Source organism: Nilaparvata lugens, chromosome 14 (assembly GCF_014356525.2).
Source record: "Nilaparvata lugens isolate BPH chromosome 14, ASM1435652v1, whole genome shotgun sequence".
Taxonomy (NCBI): Eukaryota; Metazoa; Arthropoda; class Insecta; order Hemiptera; family Delphacidae; genus Nilaparvata; species Nilaparvata lugens.
Window position 1 is genome coordinate 17467955 of NC_052517.1, and position 19443 is coordinate 17487397.

At 32.6% G+C, this 19443-nt stretch overlaps 3 protein-coding genes across 10 annotated transcripts in view; 1 reads left to right on the plus strand and 2 right to left on the minus strand.

The window, feature by feature from the left end:
• The window catches only part of LOC111043943 (gastrula zinc finger protein XlCGF57.1-like), a 46677-nt gene extending 45303 nt beyond the window's left edge, over positions 1-1374 (plus strand). The window contains exon 9 of the mRNA XM_039440937.1: positions 41-1374. Within this exon, the coding sequence (XP_039296871.1) occupies positions 41-501 (461 nt within the window). The 3' untranslated portion in view covers positions 502-1374. The remainder of the gene's footprint in view (positions 1-40) is intronic.
• LOC111054622 (gastrula zinc finger protein XlCGF57.1) overlaps positions 1-19443 on the minus strand; it is a 721792-nt gene that overhangs the window by 632968 nt on the left and 69381 nt on the right. The window lies entirely within an intron of this gene.
• Positions 1812-19443, minus strand: part of LOC111056041 (cationic amino acid transporter 3) — a 70983-nt gene continuing 53351 nt past the window's right edge. Inside the window, 4 exon segments of the mRNA XM_039440979.1 lie at positions 1812-2397; positions 4931-5039; positions 7064-7230; positions 16971-17153. Coding sequence (XP_039296913.1) covers positions 17003-17153 — 151 coding nt within the window. The 3' untranslated portion in view covers positions 1812-2397; positions 4931-5039; positions 7064-7230; positions 16971-17002.

Genomic DNA, 19443 nt, shown 5'->3' on the forward strand with positions numbered 1-19443 from the left:
TGTGAATATAAATGTGCTGATCCAAGTTGTTTGAAAGCACATATCAAAACACATACTGGGGAAAAACCTTTCAGCTGCGATATGTGTGGCTACAAAAGTGCTAGGCTAGATACTTTGAAAGAACATATCAAAACACATACTGGGGAAAAAACTTTCAGCTGCAATATTTGTGACTACAAAAGTGCTAGGTTAGGTCATTTGAAAGAACATATCAAAACACATACTGGAGAAAAACCTTTCAGCTGCGAGTTTTGTGAATATAAATGTGCTGATCCAAGTTGTTTGAAAAAACATATTAGAACACATACTGGAGAAAAACCTTTCAGCTGCGAGTTTTGTGAATATAAATGTGCTGATCCAAGTTGTTTGAAAAAACATATTAGAACACATACTGGAGAAAAACCTTTCAGCTGCAAGTTTTGTGAATATAAATGTGCTGATTCAAGTAATTTGAAAAATCATATTAGAACTCATACTGGAGAAAAACCTTTCAGCTGCTAGCTTTGTGACTATAAAAGTGCTGTCTTAGGTGATTTGAAAAAACATACCAGAACACATGCAGGAGAAACAACTCCTAGCTAAGCATTTTTAGGGCCGGTTTCCAAGCTCAGGATTTAGATGAGTTCTAGACTTTAAACAGCTGGAGTCAGAAAATTGGCTTTCCAAAATGGGGCGTAGTCATAGTTTCTATGATAATTTTTTTTCTCATTTCTAGAATTTAGAAACATTTTTCCTTGTCGAAATGATACATTTCAAAATATCTGAAACTTTACACTATTTTTTTATTTTGTGTTCAATTTTATAGTTTTTTTTGTAATTTAAACAGGGACTATGACTACACCTCATTTCAGAAAGCCAATTTTCTGACTCCAGCAGTTTAAAGTCTAGAACTTTGCTAAATCCCAAGTTCGGAAACTGGCCCTCACAATGGCTAGTCTCGTATAGAATAGTTATGTCCATAAGTCACATACTTTTCAAGATATATGCGAAAACCTAAAAAAAATTTACCTTTGACATTTTACCTTAGAACAGGGGGTAGTAGGAGTGGAGACTCTTGATATATGTTTATCAACTTACTACCCTAAACAGAGCTGTGGGGTCAAAAATAGTCTGCCAGACATTTCCACTGTACCCTATTTAAAGCACTCTTATTGCCTGGACTATAAATGTTTGGGAATGAAACAAAAAACAATCATTCAAGAATCTCAAAATATTATATTCACATGGTTCATCACACTGAATCTACAGGATGGGTGAAAAGTCCGAGAATGGCTTAATATCTCATACACAAAGGTAATTTGATGGTGGGTGTGATTGGGGATCCTATTCAAATTGAAAAAAACTACTTTACAATGATTTTAAATATCTGGATCCGCCATATTGAATGCAACTTCATTTTTTAAATAGGAAGGTGGTCATGCAATACATGATTTCAATATGGAATTTCAAGAAAAAATGAATGCCAAAAACCCCATATCGTTATCTCAAACCGTTTAGAAGATATTCACATTATTAATCAACACCACTCATGTATTTCATTTCTGATTTGCATGGTACTGATTGATAATGTGAATATCTTCTGAACGGTTTGCGATATCGATGTACGGGTTTCACCATTCATTTTTCCTTGAAATTCCGTATGGAAATCATGTATCTCATGACCACCTTCCCATTTGAAAAAATAAAGTTGTATTCAGTTTGAGATATCGATATGCAGTTTCCGCCATTCATTTTTTCTTGAAATTCCATATCAAAATCATGTATTGCATGACCACCTTCCTATTTTTTAAAAAAGGAGTTGCATTCAATATGGTGGATCCAAGATGGCGGACCAGATTTTTAAAGTCATTTTAAAGTAGTTTTTTCGTTTTGAGTAGGATCCCCAATCACACCCACCCTCATATTATCTTTGTGTATGAGATATTAAGCCGTTCTCGAACTTTTCACCCATTCTGTATATCAATAGTTTATAAAATATGTTTTCTTAATATACAGTGATATTACACTATCATTAAATTAATATATACTTATCATTTAAATTCATGTTTAGTTCAATTTAATAACTATTATGTATAATATTTACACTTATCAACAAATTTTTCAAGTTATATGAAGAAATCATTGAAGTTCCCTCAAAAATGTAACAGTTTTCCTTCAATTTTCTTTTCACAGTAGTACCACACTTATCACATTATTCTTAAATTCTATTACAAATTTGTTGATTTATGAACAGATTTTTCAAGATTTCACTTTTTTTCTCTCAATTTTTTCAAAACTTTGTGACATCAGTGGTAGGTCTCTTAGGCACTTTGGGAGGTTTTCTTTCAGCAGCTGAGATACGGTCTTTTATACCCTCCACACTGTTTGGTATACTGTAAGTAACATAAATCAGCATACCTGAAAAATTGGAAAATATCTATGAAATATGAGAAATATATTCAAATACAACAAAAGTAAATATACAGAGTGACACGGTGTTCTGTTGTTAATGCTATATTCATTCTTTATAGAATAACAATGAACACACTATCATGAACAACCATCAGACATAACCTTAAATTAACCTGTGGTAAAAAACCTAAACAGCTGTGGTTTGGATTGTAACAACAGCTGACTAGAGTCAACTGACTCTATGGGTCACTCTGTAGATTATCATAGAATGATTATTTTCTAATATTCACATAGAAGAAAGCTTATAAAGTAGTTAAAAGCATAAAGAAAGCCTTATAAGAAGTTTATATCTTCTCCATAGAATCTCTATAGCAATCTTACTCATTAGTCTAGTCTAATATAATTTTTTTACAATTGATGGAAAAAATCTGTGCTAATCATGAGATCATAAAGCATTATATTCTCTTCGATTTGATGTATTATTTCATTATATTATGCATCTCCCTACGTTTGTTGTTGCTGTTATAGTGTTGAGTGTAAAATCTTCAGTTTAACAACAATATACCAATTGACAGAGAAATTTGGAGGGAACGTTTGGAACACAATGTTTGACTGCTGTTTGGACTACTTAAGCTGGGTTTTTGTTTGTCCTTATATGCTGTCGTCAACCACGACAGGGAGAGAATCTCAGATTGGGTAGATTTCAATTTGTCTACATAACCTAAAAGTTTATGTTCAATTATGTTTTGATGTGGCAGGTTCAGCTTATACTTTTAAATAGCAATATGTTGTTATTCGAAATTTTTAATTCTTTGATAATAAAGACTAATAATGAAAAGTTATTTGATCAGCTGTTTTAGCACACTTGAAATTTGGACAATATGAATGTCAACAATGCTTGTCATCATCTTTAAACACACAAACGAAAATGCACCTTTAGGAGGTAAACATATCAAAAGTCCTCATTCCTACCCCTCGTGCTTAAAAGGGATGAGAGTGGTTTAAAAGTTTCGTTTTTTCATTTCTGGTACACACATGTATCTTGGTAGCAATGCATCCCAGTGACATGAACAACTGAACAAAAATGAAGCTAGATAAATTTCTTACAAGTTTTATTTTGAGAGTTTTGTGATATCTCCTTTACTTTTCAAGATAGCTGTTTTGAGAGGAGGGAGCGAGAATCTATTCTACGCTCGCCAGCTGTTCACTTTACATCCGCTAACTGCAGCACATGCATGCGCAGTAGGCTACATTTTTGTTGTGTAAGCTAGATTTGAAGGTTATGATCATCTCAACTCAACAATGAATTCAGCAATGGACATGAGAAATGAAAAAATAATTGGATAATTAAATTGAATCATCTTATTATTATTACATTGATTTATTTAAATAATTTGATAAATTATTTATTTAAAAAACTACTGTTTATTGTATTGCAATCCAATACTGCAGTTGTAGAAAAAATTCGAGTGGAAAGCTTATTCTTTATCACTCTACCATTACCATGCTCCACTAGGCATCATTTGGTAACTGTTTGGACTGCAGCTATAAAGTTGTGTTTTACACTCTTAATACATAAATAACCATTGTAATATCTTAGATTACAAAGGTCTTAATATGTGATAATCTTCCAGCCCCCTCAATTGCTGATTTCAATTCCAACAAGGACTATAAATACAGGTCATGACACAATCCCCTGATGCATTGCAAAATCTCCATTTATGGGTTTCTAATACACCAATTTTCTTTTTATTTTTAGCTGTTATCATTGTAGATGGAATTGAACATAACATGATGTGTTATAAGTAATTGGAATTGTAAAAATAAATCTTCCTACAAAATTATAATATTTGGCAAAATACTACCAACTGAATTGTTGATTTTTAGATTTAATTGAAACTATAAACTCTTTTTGAAGTTGACATCCCATATTTCTGTCTTGTCCCAATGCCTTATGAATCATAATCCTTAGGTTACAAGAATAAAAACAATTTTTAATAATAAATAAATGAATAATTGAAGCATTTGTTATTGAAATTTCATTATTTGAAAATTGAAAACCGGAATTCACATATTATCTGAACTAGAATATTGTTTTTTAAAATGCATGATTTTGTTACAAGCAAATTGAATTAGACTGGATTTTTAAATGTACCGCCATGAAATAGGCACAAAATGGCCGCTTCATAATGAACTTGAATAATGAACTTCATAATGACTTCATAATGTCTTTATAGACCTTGAATTCCAAGTACTACACAAGTGCTGCATGTGAGTCTATGAATATTTAAGGTATTTGTGTATCAGATACGGTTTAGTTTGTGGTTGATCCTGCATTATGATTGGTTGAGAACCCATATTGCATTATGTAGAAACCATGGCTTAATGAGAAGATTATAGAATTGTTTTGAAAATTGCAAAAAGGAGGCTCTTATGACATTGATTGTAGTGTTTCAATGTTCATATTGTAATAATTATTATGATTGTAGTTAAAGAATAATAAATTATTATTGTAGGTCTATAAATTATCATAACTTACCAATGAATAACCAGATTCCGAATCTCATCCACGTGTGCAGATCTAGCTTAAGCATCAGATAAGAGTTCAAGAATATGCTTAAAGCTGGTATAAGGGGTACTGCAGGTACCTAAAACATTTTAATTGATTATTTTTGAATCAAAATTGAAATCAGGCAAACACAAAAATTGAACTTTTCTAGAGCAATGTGCAGGGTTAATAAGAACAAAAAATCTTAAAAATGAATGATACAAAAAGAAATAAACATCCAAATAACGAAATAAGTACCCTTTTTAAGATTTTTATTCCTTTCTACTTGAAGAAAGTCGATTATACAAAATTTATGTAGGCTATAATAGGCCTACATTGTATTTTTCTCATGATTGCTACATCTTCTATAATATAGGCCTATATACACTACAAGATATGAAGTACACAAATGATGCATCATCACGTCTCAACTACTCAACTGATTAACTTGACATATTGCACATAGATTCTTAATTCAGATAATCAATCTCGACCGACAATGATGCTTATTGCCAATTCTTTGAAATTTCATCACATCAAATTTTCAGTTTGTCAAGTTTTAAAATAGACCCTTGTGAAGCAAGTAGTATTTTATACAGAGTGGGTGAAAAGTTCAAGAACAGCTTAATATCTCATACACAAAGGTAATTTGACGGTAGGTGTGATTTGGCATCCTACTAAAATTGAAAATACTACTTTACTATGACTTCAAAAATCTGGTCCGCCATTTTGAATGCAACTTTTTTTTTTTTTAATAAGAATAATTTTATTCCTTCAGTGCACAACAATGCTATCGGAAACGTCAATTTGATAATATTTAATACCGTACATAAATATTCAGGTTTCAATATCACAATAGTAAAATGTACATAATATAATAATTTATCTATACAAGGTATTCATAGAAAGAATGTACATCAAATAGTATGAAGTCATATAACATAATAGAATATAGTCATTAATTGATAAAATAAAGAATACATCAAAAACATAACAATACAAATATTGAGAACATTTATACTTAAAGATATATTCTTCCCGGCTTCAATTAAAATAGTTGTCAAATGGTAGATTAAAGAAATCTGAAAGTGAGTACAATGGATTTTCCAATAGGAGGCGCTCTATGTTTTGTTTATAAATTTTAGTTGGTAGGTTCCTGGCTAGTATGGGCAATCTATTGAATAATTTCAATGATATATGATTCGGGCTGGTTGCTATCCTATTCAATCTAGTATATGGTACATCTATTTTTGATTTGTTCCTAGTGTTATGACTATGAATGTCGGTTCTACAGCTATATGAGTATAAATTCTTTTTTATATGTAGGAGAAGTTTGAAAGCGACCATGCTGTAAACTGTCATGATTTTCTGTTGATAGGAAGGTGGTCATGCAATACATGATTTCAATACGGAATTTCAAGGCAAAACGAATGGCGGAAACCACACATCCTTATCACGAACCGTTTGGAAGATATCCACATTGTAAATCAATAACATCAAATCAGAAATGAAATACATAAGTGTCATTAATTAATAATGTGAATATCTTCGAAACGGTTTGATATATTTATGTGTGGTTTTCGTTGTTCATTTTGTCTTGAAATTCCTTATTGAAATCATGTATCGCATGACCTCCTTCCCATTTGAAAAACCAATGCTGCATTCAACATGGTGGAACCAAGATGGAGGACCAGATTTTTGAAGTCATAGTTGAGTGGTATTTTTAATTTGAGTAGGATCCCCAATCACACCCACCGTCAAATTACCTTCGTGTATGAGATATTAAGCAGTTCTCAGACTTTCCACCCACTCTGTATATCTTGTATTCTGTACAGATATACGCGCCTCCAACACGCTTTGCGCACGCTCCGCCCTCGCTCTGCACTCGCACCGATCATGAACGTTACAGGAGATGTTAGCTCTTCTTGCGTTCCACTCTTGCTCCCCGGTCGATCATCAATCGATCTGCTCGAGTGACGTTTGATTGCGGAGCAGAGCAAAAGTTTGTACACCTTTACACCCAATATACAGCTTTAGATGGGCTCCGACCACTAGAAAACATCTAATCTTCTAAGCTAACCTAACCTAACCTAACCTCACCTAACCTAACCTAACCTTTCTTACCTTGAATGTTAAAGGTGTATTATTCTGAGGCTGCCTATGAAGTATGTACAGGGTAACCAGGGTAAGTGCCACAATGAGAGCAACTGCCATCAGAGCCCAAGCCTCTCCCAATGCTAAGGCTTCCTCCAAATAAATCAAGCATAGGCAGGTACCAGCTATGAAGAGTACTGGAAATTACAATATACTAAAATTGAATCACATGTTATAGAATAGGATGAAAAAATGAAATAGAATTTATTCATACATTGATTTAACAAAAAATACAAAACAACTTAATCACAAAATGATTGGAAACGGAAGAAAAGACTTATAGCACAAAGTAGAAGATTAGTACTTTTTCTGTGTGCTTAAAGCACCTACTAAGTTATTCCATTCTCGAATTTTGCAGAATTATTGAACAATGAAGTATTTTGATAGGGCTACTCAAGTCGTTCAATTAGTCTATTATTATACCAATAACTATAATATCTCTGGCACCATCTCTGAGTGAAATTTGTAAATTTCAAGCTTTAAATTGCAATATTGGGGGACCGAGCTTCGCTCTGGAGTGTAAAAGCATAGAAAATTTGTAATGAAAGATTGAATTTATAGTTTATATTTTTTTCAGTCCTACAATTATTTTCACAGTTATATGAGGAGGCACAACAGGCTTATGCCCAAAACTGTCCCTTTTCAAATTTATACTACAGTCCAAATCAAAATCTAGGTTAAGCTACTATTACTCATCAAAATAACAATTTATTCACACTTCAAAAAAACAAACACATCATCAATTACAAATAGATTTACTATGAATTCTATTTAGAATGTTATACTACTATGTTTGCTATAATACATTATTGTTAATATTGTAATATTACATTTTTCTTCTCACATTGGAATCGAATCTTCAATTCGAGATCTATGGAACTTTATAATAAATGTCAGAGTTATCAATAGACGGATAAACTTTTTGACGGAGAATTTATTATCGTAAATGTTTGTTGCATTGTTCCATGGTGTCACCGAGGCAGGGTTAACATATTACTAGTTAAATGGTTTATTTAAATCGAGATATATATAAAAATTTAAAATAACATTTTTAGAATAAAGTTTTATTGAGAACAGATGTAGAATGTGAATTCTAAACTTGTAAATTATAATTTTTTTGTGACGTGTCTGTAATGTTGGAGGCGTTGTCTTTCGTGACTGGCAACTTGTGTCTTTTTCCTGTTCGAGCTTCTTCTGAAAAATGGCTTGCTACAAGTATTGTTGTCGTAGAGTTTTGCTCTAAATCATTTTCGTTTATTAATGTTTTAGATTGAGTTTTATATAAATTTTTGTGCAAAATTAGCTATTAGTGTAGTAAAGCCAATAGCCACTGTGTTTCAACTGTAAACTAGATAAGTATTTTAGTTCGTAGTTACTTGAAATAATTAGGCTTGTAAGTTATTGTTCTTTGTATATTTCTGTGTTTTGCCAAAATTTCATCTGAAGATTATAAGTTAATTTGCTCTGAAAACTGGATTTCTCATTCATAGGCAATAGATCCATTCACAGTTTATCAAGAATCTATTTTATAGGAGCCAACAACTATTCTTAGGTTGATAGGTGTTAGATGCTATTCCAACCGTTTAAGGAAAAATTGGTAGCACGGCAAATGTTACCCCTGTGGTGGGACAGAATTACAAAATAAATATGTCCCAAATGGTACACCATGAAATCCCTGGTTATAGAAATTATTAGTAGATAGATATCTTGATAGGTTGTGAATGGTTTGTTGCTGAGTGGGAAGTCGGTTCAAGAGAGATCAAGTTTTAATGAATCAGTGCATATTACAAAATGGCAAACATTAAAAATGATCTGAATCTTATAGCATTCTTAACACAAAGGTTTGATGAGCAAAATGCTAAATTTGATAAGCAAAATGCTAAGTTAGACCAAATGTTTAAAAATCAAAATGCTAGGTTTGATGATATGAAGCAAGAATGTACTAGCATTAGACTAGAGCAGGTTAGTATAAACCTTCTATTGAAAAATGCACATGAAACATTGAAAGATGAAAACAAATTGAAGCAGGATGATAGTAGTGTTAAGTTACAAGATCAACTCATTCAAGTTTCTGACAATGTAGGCCTAGTTACTGTTGTTGAAAAAGTCAACCCTAATGAGATAGTAGAATTGAATAAAGAAGTAGGTAGGGAGTTGTCTTCACTGAAAGTCAACTATCATGAAAGTAATATTGCTACATTGAAGGTTAGGAAAACAGTAAATAAAATGAATGATTACATGAGACAGGTTTCTGTGGAGGTTAGGAATAATGTGAACAAAATGAATGTTGCGTTGAGTCAAGTTGATGAGTTCAACTTTCAACTGAGAATTGAAAAGGTGTATGCAATGCATTCTCAAGTGAACATGACTAACTTTTGCAAGCAAAATGGCTTTGTTGAAACAAATGAACCTATGAATAAAATCATGCTATTGAAGAAAACAAAACACAAAGTCACCATTGATGTATTAGTATTCAAAGGGTGTTTCAAGTTGCTTATTTACAAGATGATGACAGTGAATCACATGATGAAAGGGTATTCCCCAACACACAATGATTAGGAATCCTGTGTCATGCCGGGATTCAGAATAGCAATGACCGTAAATACTACGTATGGTAAGAGTCCATAATTGTATCTTTTTTCTTTCCTGTAGCCTATTTTCTTGGCCCTTAATCTTTTCAATTTTCGATTCTTTCCTGTCTTTGTGTAATATTCAGTAAATTTCTTCTATGATGCATATCTTAACCAATCTTGTCCATAGTCATTTAAATTTGTATTTTTTCTGAAATAATATTAGAAGTTGAAATAGTAGCTTATTTTCCTAATCTTTAATTTGTTGATAAAACTTAACTTTTCCAAAATCTATCCATTGTAGTGTAAATAATTGTTTGCTTGCGGTATATTTTTTCATCATGTATTACATATTTTAATCATGTCTATTTTTTTTTTTTAGGTATCATATTAGGTAATAAGGTTTTTCAGAGCAATTATGTCCCATGTTCTCATCTTTCATTGCATATTGTGCCATAAGCCATATGTAATTAGGTTATAGTTTTCTTCTGGGCTTTTAACCCATTTTGCATTTTATTTTTTCTTTGCTGTCCAATACTTTGGATTTTTGGTAGACAAGTAGGTGTGATTTTTTTTAGAGGTGTGGGCGTGAACCACATACGGCTGGACTCGATTATCTGACCTACTTGTTTGTGATATAAAAACCTTATGACTGCAACAACAAATGTTTGTAATACCTTTTGCATACTTTTGTTTTTGTGGTCTGATACTAGAGTCTGCTATCACATTGCCTTACAGACATCTAGGAACTATCCACCCAGTCACAATAGTCAATATTTTTTCCTTCACCAGTTGTTTTTGTGGGAGTGATAGCTCACAATTATAACAAATTAGAGTCATACTTGGAATTTACAAAATTCCATAGTAGTATATTTTATTAAATATACTTCCTCATGAAAGTTCAGTACTGACATGTAGGATAGGCTCTAATTAATCTTTCTCTTCTTTGTATTGTTTTAGGGAATTTATTTACCCAGTTTTCTTTTTCTCTTGTTTGTATTTTTTAGGGAACTTATTTACCCAGTATTTCATCTTGATCATCTTTGTATCATAATCTTGAAATGTTTATACTTATTATACAGTCTTTAAATTTTAAATTATTTTAAAAAATAATTGGTTTAATTTAAAACGTTGTGTTATATTATCAATTGAAATGAGTTAAAGGCTAAAATTTTTCTAAAGTGTTTTGTAATTGATATTTTTTTTTAATTTTAAAACTGTTTGTTCTATAAATTTTGATATGATTGATTATCGTTTGAAATGGATGCTGGAGTGTATGTAGAATTTTTAGTGGGGTTTGTTGATTAGAATTTTGCTGGTATGTGATTGTTTTTTGAGATGGAAACCCATTATTGCCTAAAGAAGGAATAACAGAGGTTATGACTTAGAGAGGCAGTAATGAGATAATATTTTTTGTGTTGATTACTTATGTTGATTGCCATAGATGCAAAATGATGATTAATTATGAATATTGTTTGCCTTTGAAGCAAAATATTATTGATGTTTTGAATGGTTTCTTGTTTAATGATTGATAGTAAAGTTTTGTCATGAAATGTAGTTTGTGTTTAGAACATTGAAGAGTCGAAATAAACTATAGTATCCAACAAACGATGATTAATAATATTAAATAATTTGCTTTTTATACAATTTTTGAACAAAATTAAAACTAAATAATTTGAAACCCTGAATGATAAATCATAAATGTGAAATGAACATGCTATAAATGAAATGTTATATTAAATAATAATGAAATGCAAATATATTATGAAATGATTGAATAGAAGACCAAATGTCTGAAATTATTGAAATATGTATTGAAATTAAATTTTTGTTGTGTTGTTATGATGTTTGTTTTTTACAATTTTGATAATGATACAGGGTGTTATGAAATTATATTTCTATTTTGAAGAATGGATTAAAATGTTGATATTTGAACAGTGAATAAATGAATGATTTTTTTTTTTAAATTTATCATTGATATGTCCATATTTCACAATTTATGTATTGCTGACTGTATAATAAGATGTTAACAAATTTCAATTTTATAAATACTTAAAAATAATTTTTATGTGTATTAGATTGTATTGATAGCCTAATCAAGTTTTTCTTCTTAGTTTATAAGCATTTTAAGACAACAGGTACAGCACAGACATTAACATTGAAATAGTTATCATGAGAATCTCGAAATCAGTAACAAGTGAACGCCATGAAGAGTGTTAAGAACATTTGGGTGATTTTCAAACTAGTGTGACATATCTACGCCAATATCTACGCCAATATCTACGCCTAAATCTACACTGCGGCCTACACCAATAACTACGCTAATGTCAACACCAATAACTACGCCAAAATCTACGCCGATGCCTGTGCTGATGTCAACGCCAATATCTACGCCGATGCCTGCGCCGAAGCCAATATCTGCGCCAATGCTGATGCCAAAATCTGCGCCAATGCTGATGCCAACAACAAAAATCAATGCCAATGCCTGCGCCAATGCCAATAGCTATGCCAATGCCAAAATCTGCGCCAATGCCAACAACAAAAATCAATGCCAATAGCTACGCCAATGCCTGCGCCAATGCTGATGCCAAAATCTGTGCCAATGCTGATGCCAACAACAAAAATCAATGCCAATGCCTGCGCCAATGCCAATAGCTACGCCAATGCCAAAATCTGCGCCAATGCCAACAACAAAAATCAATGCCAATAGCTATGCCAATGCCTGCGCCAATGCTGATGCCAACACCAAAATCAACGCCGATGCCTGTGCTGATGTCAATAGCTACGCCAACGCCAATGCCAATATCAACGCCGATGCCAAAGCCGACACCAAAGCATACACCAATAGCAATGCCAATGCTTATTGCTGACTCTGTATCTCAAACTTCAACACTACTGCATTACCTGGAGGTAATTGCCATCCATGTTCACATTCACAACTTTGAATTCAGAAGAACAGTCACAGTATCATGAAAGAATTGATTCAAAAAATCCTCTCCTAAATTATTCCTGTATGCAGAACTCTAAACCTTGAAAGCTGAAAAAACCAAACCTTACCTAAATTAATCCTCACCTAAATTAATCCTGTATGCAGCGTCTATCTCTTTTCCAAAAAACGAATTACATTGTCATTTCAAGCCTGAAATGTACATTGTATAATTACAAATATGATACAAAATTTATGTGACTCTGTATTGAATTTGGAATGCAGCCGTCTACTACAAACATGAAGCAATGCTAACTGAGATGTCACCGGTATCAAGTTTGGAATGCAGCCGTCTACTACAAACATGAAGCAATGCTAACTGAGATGTCACCTGTATCGAGTTTGGTATGCAGCAGTCGACTACAAGTATCAGCCCAACACTACGTGCATCCAGATCAGCCCAACACTTAACGTCATCACATTGGAGTCACACTTAACTGAAAATCATACTGAGTGCCTTAACGGACTGTTTTCCAAAATGTGCATCAATAAAATCAACCGCGTCAATAGTGAAAGAAATGAACATTTTTTGATTTATTGAAATTTTATGTGAAAATAAATGTAACAATTCATCAATTCATTTAAAAAAAAAAAAAAATAAAAAATAATAATAATAAGTTTTCATTCAACATACTAAATTTTTTTTTATGCAATAAAAATTAAATTTTCTATCTATTAAATTTATGTGCAATTTCAAAAAACTATTCTTTACATATTAAACTTTCTGTTGAGATATTTTTCTTTAAATTATAAAGCTAAATCAAAAGTAATATTGATATTTTATATTTTGAAATATTGTTTGGAAACATATAACAAACGCTATTGATGATTTTTATAATAATTTTCAATATTATTGGATGACATGTATTGTTTTTCTAGAAAAAATTGTTACTGTTCTCAATTTAAATTTCAACAATTTTCATTAGGGTCAATGTAAATTTTTTCTTTAAATTTTCAAACAGTAAAATTTTTTTATGTCAAGAGGGGGGTATTTGTAATATTACATTTTTCTTCTCACATTGGAATCGAATCTTCAATTCGAGATCTATGGAACTTTATAATAAATGTCAGAGTTATCAATAGACGGATAAACTTTTTGACGGAGAATTTATTATCGTAAATGTTTGTTGCATTGTTCCATGGTGTCACCGAGGCAGGGTTAACATATTACTAGTTAAATGGTTTATTTAAATCGAGATATATATAAAAATTTAAAATAACATTTTAAAATAAAGTTTTATTGAGAACAGATGTAGAATGTGAATTCTAAACTTGTAAATTATAATTTTTTGTGACGTGTCTGTAATGTTGGAGGTGTTGTCTTTCGTGACTGGCAACTTGTGTCTTTTTCCTGTTCGAGCTTCTTCTGAAAAATGGCTTGCTACAAGTATTGTTGTCGTAGAGTTTTGCTCTAAATCATTTTCGTTATTAATGTTTTAGATTGAGTTTTATATAAATTTTTGTGCAAAATTAGCTATTAGTGTAGTAAAGCCAATAGCCACTGTGTTTCAACTGTAAACTAGATAAGTATTTTAGTTCGTAGTTACTTGAAATAATTAGGCTTGTAAGTTATTGTTCTTTGTAATTTCTGTGTTTTGCCAAAATTTCATCTGAAGATTATAAGTTAATTTGCTCTGAAAACTGGATTTCTCATTCATAGGCAATAGATCCATTCACAGTTTATCAAGAATCTATTTTATAGGAGCCGACAACTATTCTTAGGTTGATAGGTGTTAGATGCTATTCCAACCGTTTAAGGAAAAATTGGTAGCACGGCAATATACGTTTTACTATTCTACACTAACAGTATCTAGATACTATTTTGGACTTTCTGGAGTGAACATGTTTTCTAAAAAAAGAGAATTAAACAAAAATTAGTTTTTCTTGCTGGATTATTCCTCTTCTGAGATCAGCTGAGAAATAACCCCCACATGCACTCGCTCGCTCACTTCCATTACGGTATCGACAGACGACAAAATTTCCAGCTGTTTTTCCAAGGATGTATTATTGGATAAATAGGACAATTTTCATGTCCTTCAGCGAGTTATACCAGGGTTGAGACCTTGACAAAACGAATTTTCATATCATAAACCTACTTTGTTCCAAATTTCGTGAGAATCGTTAGAGCCGTTTTCGAGATCCGGTCACATAGGTACAGATATATAAACATATAGACATCTAAACATATATAGACATCTAAACATATTGTAACAAATTAATGGGATGATGGGCGATTGACGCCTTCACCAAATGTAACAAATAAAAGAATAAAGAGAAATGACCAGTCTAACGAAAAGATTATAAGTGTTTTGTTATGTGTTATTTCATCATCTATTTATTTTCTTCACATTAATGTGATTTATTCAAATAATCAATTCGTTAGTAGGCCTACTGATCGATTGTATTCTTCTTAGTGGTTAGTGCCTCTACTCGATGTTTGGTAAAGCACACTACCAAAAATTATAGGATCTTTAAATTTGTGGATAATTGAATGAATTAATCCCCAGATTCCTCCAAATCGTATGGGTTTCGAACAATTCATTCAATTACCTCACAGGAACAGGAACGCCTCCACCAGTGTCTTTTTTTTATATAAAGAAAAAAACACAAAAACTTGGAAATTTTGATAATAAAAATTTTGACTCACACAAGGTGTTTGAATTTTTGAAATAGGATGAAAATAGAAGAAGTAAGAATTGGAAAAGTAATTTAGTTTTTATTGACAAAAAGTTCTTATCAATTTTGAACAATATTTAAAAAGATACAAAAGGTTGAAAATCGGTAATACGGATGATTAAACAAAACAAATCTTATTTTAAACAATTACGCCCTTTCTTATGAAACCGTTGGCTTATATTTAATTATCTAAAATGAAATTGATTTTATTTAAGAATTTAAATTTATTAAAAAAAATATGTTGAGGAAAACGTTCTATTATTGTTGTTATTATTATTATTAATATTATTTGAGATATTACTGTTTAAAAGGAGGAGAATGAATTTTGAAAGAAAATTAAAGAAAAAGAAACTTACAGAAAATATGGAACTGACTCTCCTGGGTAAACCTGGACTCGTGGTCGATACCGCAGTTGAACGAGAAGTGAGTGGTCTTTTTTAGAAATGAAAATTTTGTCAGCGCAACTGCTGAGTTTGTATTAAGTTCTTAGCCAATGGCGTGGAAGCTTTGCTAAGACATTTTTATTGAATAGAACGTTTTCCTCTCTTGCTCTGCAGTTTAAGATGAAATGATTGTTTAATTTTTAACTATACTTTATTTAAAATTTAAAATAATTGAAAGTACTGTATTTTTAAAAAAACATTAAATATTAAATTATTTTTGAGACACGGTTCATGTCACTATCGTGACAATATAAAAGTGAATTTCGGCTTATGGTATAGGATGCCTATGTTATTCTAAATATTGGAGATGTGTCAATCATATGAAAATTTTAAAATCAGGTTTTATTTATGTTTTAGAGGAAAGCAAACAAATAATCATTACTTGTACAATCACAACGGTTTAGTGAAGGCTTGAATTGGTTGTCTCCCAGGTTGCATAAGACATGAACCTGATAGATCAAAATTTAAGGAACTGCTGAGAGCATATTTGATGGATTTAGCATGCTACAGTATGAACGAGTTTACTGTAAAAAAATGAATTTTATACAGTCACTAATTGTGTTTATTATAGTACCCTTTTTAAACTTTTTTTTACATAAACACTACTATAGTGAGGTCCACGTTATAATGACAGTATTTGATCAACTTCTGTTTTGCTATCATTCGACAAAGCCGGTGATACTATTCTTTTCTAGGTCCTCAACGATGACAATATTATGTTTTCCTACAGTTACGTTGAAAAGTGGCCATTGCTGCACTGATTACAGAACGCAAAGAATCACTTTTCCGCTCTAGTGCGGGAAAAATTTTTCTGCACTCCAGATTTGCAACATGGCAACGCAAAATACTTAGTAGGTTATATGGAGCAACAGTGCAGCAAAATCAAAATGAAGTTAGTAACAGTGACTGCTGTGGCTGCTATAGTGAGCAGAGGTGCAACGAAGCACAACGAGCACAGCATTAATTATAATTATATTATAACCAAGGACAGCGACAGCACAGTGCCACCACAGCACACACCACACAGCTGCCCCCCGCCATTCAAACACACAATCTCTGATAAACTTGACAATGGTGTAATAACCGAAACCGGTCTTTCTAAGTATCAATTAATCTGTCGTTTTTTGACAATTTCTTGGTCTTTTTTTTTCATTCAATGATTATTTTGGTTCTTACATATGGTACTTATTAAGGTTACTTACTCAATAGCGTAATAGACCAGGCAGCGACTAGCTCAGTAGCTGAGTTCGGATACTTCATCATTGTCAGGTTGAACAGCTGATTGATGTTGCCCATTGTTGTCGCTTTTTTGTTTATGACCATTCATGCCATTCTGTATGTCCATTAACGGCCTTTCATGCATCACTGGGTTGGGGTCACGGTACCTACAAAACAATTTCAAAATTAATAAAAAATGAAAAATATATTGTAGTATACGTTGTGATAAGGTACAATAAGACAAAAACAAGTAATAAATAACGTTGAATAACTGATAAAACAATTTTATGACATATAATTTACGGCACCTTGAACTAATCGGCGACTGAAGGATGAGCTGTTTTTACTTCAAAGCTCAGGTTAAAATTATCGGATAGAACTGGATTTCTATGTTCACACTAGTTGATAAAGATAATAAGGAACACATTTCACAATAATTTAAGACTGAACTCAATAAAATATAATTAAAACAACTCTAGAATTCTTCTTCTTCACCCCCTTCTCCTTCTCCTCCACCTCCTCCTCCTCCTCCTCCAACTTCTCCTCCTCCCTCCTCTTTTGGTAGAGAGTTAGTGGGGAGGATATTTTTAATATTCTTTCTGAAGAATGGACATTGATATGTCTAAAGCTCCGCCAATTTATGTAGATGCATTACAATATTATCTATAGTTATTCCAAATTGCTTTTTTCTACAACTGTGCGTAAAGAAAGAATTTACATACTCAATTCTCCTCGTAAAACTGCTTATTTCTGAGGAGAATCCACTTTTTCGCTCGCTAACCATCTGTGCATGTGCAGTAGATTTTCTTTAGGCTCGCAAATCATTCGCGCATGCGCAGAAGAGTTTCTTTACGCTCGCTAATCAGCTGATGATAAGCAGCTCGCCAAAAGACAAACCACTCTCGGTCAGATCTCAACCTAAAAAGTCGGTAATTGTACCGATTCTACAGCCATGACGGATATCAGTGTAGACGAATTATTATTAACTCCGCCAGATATAAGTGATTTAACAGGTTTGCGCAGTTGTAGAAAAAAAATTGTATGTAATTCGCGCTTATTGCTTCTTTATCACTCTTGCAAAATTATCACGCTCCGCTTCGCGTCGCGTGATAACTGTTTTGCGCGGGCGATAAAGTCGCGCATTACGCTCTTAATACACAAATAGCTATTTTCATATCATATACAGTTCAATAATTATTTTCTTAGTCTATATTATGTAAATTCATCTATAATTTTGCTGTATTGTAAGCTATTTTATATAAGTGTATAAGCCAGTAAATATTGTAATCTACATAAATAAAGTACTCAATCAATCAATCTTCCTCCTTCTCCTCCTCGTCCTCTTCTTCTTCTTCTCCTTCTCCTTCTCCTTCTCCTTCTCCTTCTCCTTCTCCTTCTCCTTCTCCTTCTCCTTCTCCTTCTCCTCCTCCTTCTTCTTCTTCTTCTTCTTCTTCTCCTCCTTCTCCTCCTTCTTCTTCTTCTTCTTCTCCTCCTTCTCCTCCTTCTTCTTCTTCTTCTCCTCCTTCTCCTCCTTCTTCTTCTTCTTCTTCTCCTCCTTCTCCTCCTTCTTCTTCTTCTTCTTCTCCTCCTTTTCCTCCTTCTTCTTCTTCTCCTCCTTCTTCTTCTTCTTCTTCTCCTCCTTCTTCTTCTTCTTCTTCTTCTTCTTCTTCTTCTTCTTCTTCTTCTTCTTCTCTCCTTCTCCTCTCCTCCTCCTCCTCCTCCTCCTCCTCCTCCTCCTCCTCCTCCTCCTCCTCCTCCTACCCCTCCTCCCGGTCTTCCTCATATTCTCATCTTCTTCTCCTCCTTCTTCTCCTCCTCTTCCTTCTCCTCCTCCTTCAACAAAACGGATGGAGCTATCTCTTTCTCGCTTTGCTCTGTTGCCAGATCGTCTTTTAACAATGTAGAATTAATAATCAATTTACAAAATATTTCATCTTAACTATATGAAAATGCATTATGAAATCATTGAAAAATATAATTTCTTGCTTGCTTAGAATATAATTGATTATTTTCTTCTTCTTCTTCTTCTTCTTCTTCTTCTTCTTCTTCTTTTCTCCTCCTCCTCCTCCTCCTACCCCTCCTCCACGGTCTTCTTCATATTCTCATCTTCTTCTCCTCCTCCTTCTTCTCCTCCTCTTCCTTCTCCTCCTCCTTCAACAAAGCGGATAGAGCTATCTCTTTCTCGCTTTGCTCTGTTGCCAGATCGTCTTTTAACAATGTAGAATTAATAATTAATTTACAAAATATTTCATCTTAACTATATGAAAATGCATTATGAAATCATTGAAAAATATAATTTCTTGCCTGCTTATAATATAATTGATTATTTTAAACGAGAATGAACCGTGAATATCCTGTAAACATGTTAATATCCAATAAACCTGTATCAGCTACCGTCTATTATAGAAGGCATTGACAAGACAGAGGATCGGCAACGTTGTTCTCCTATCTTTCTCC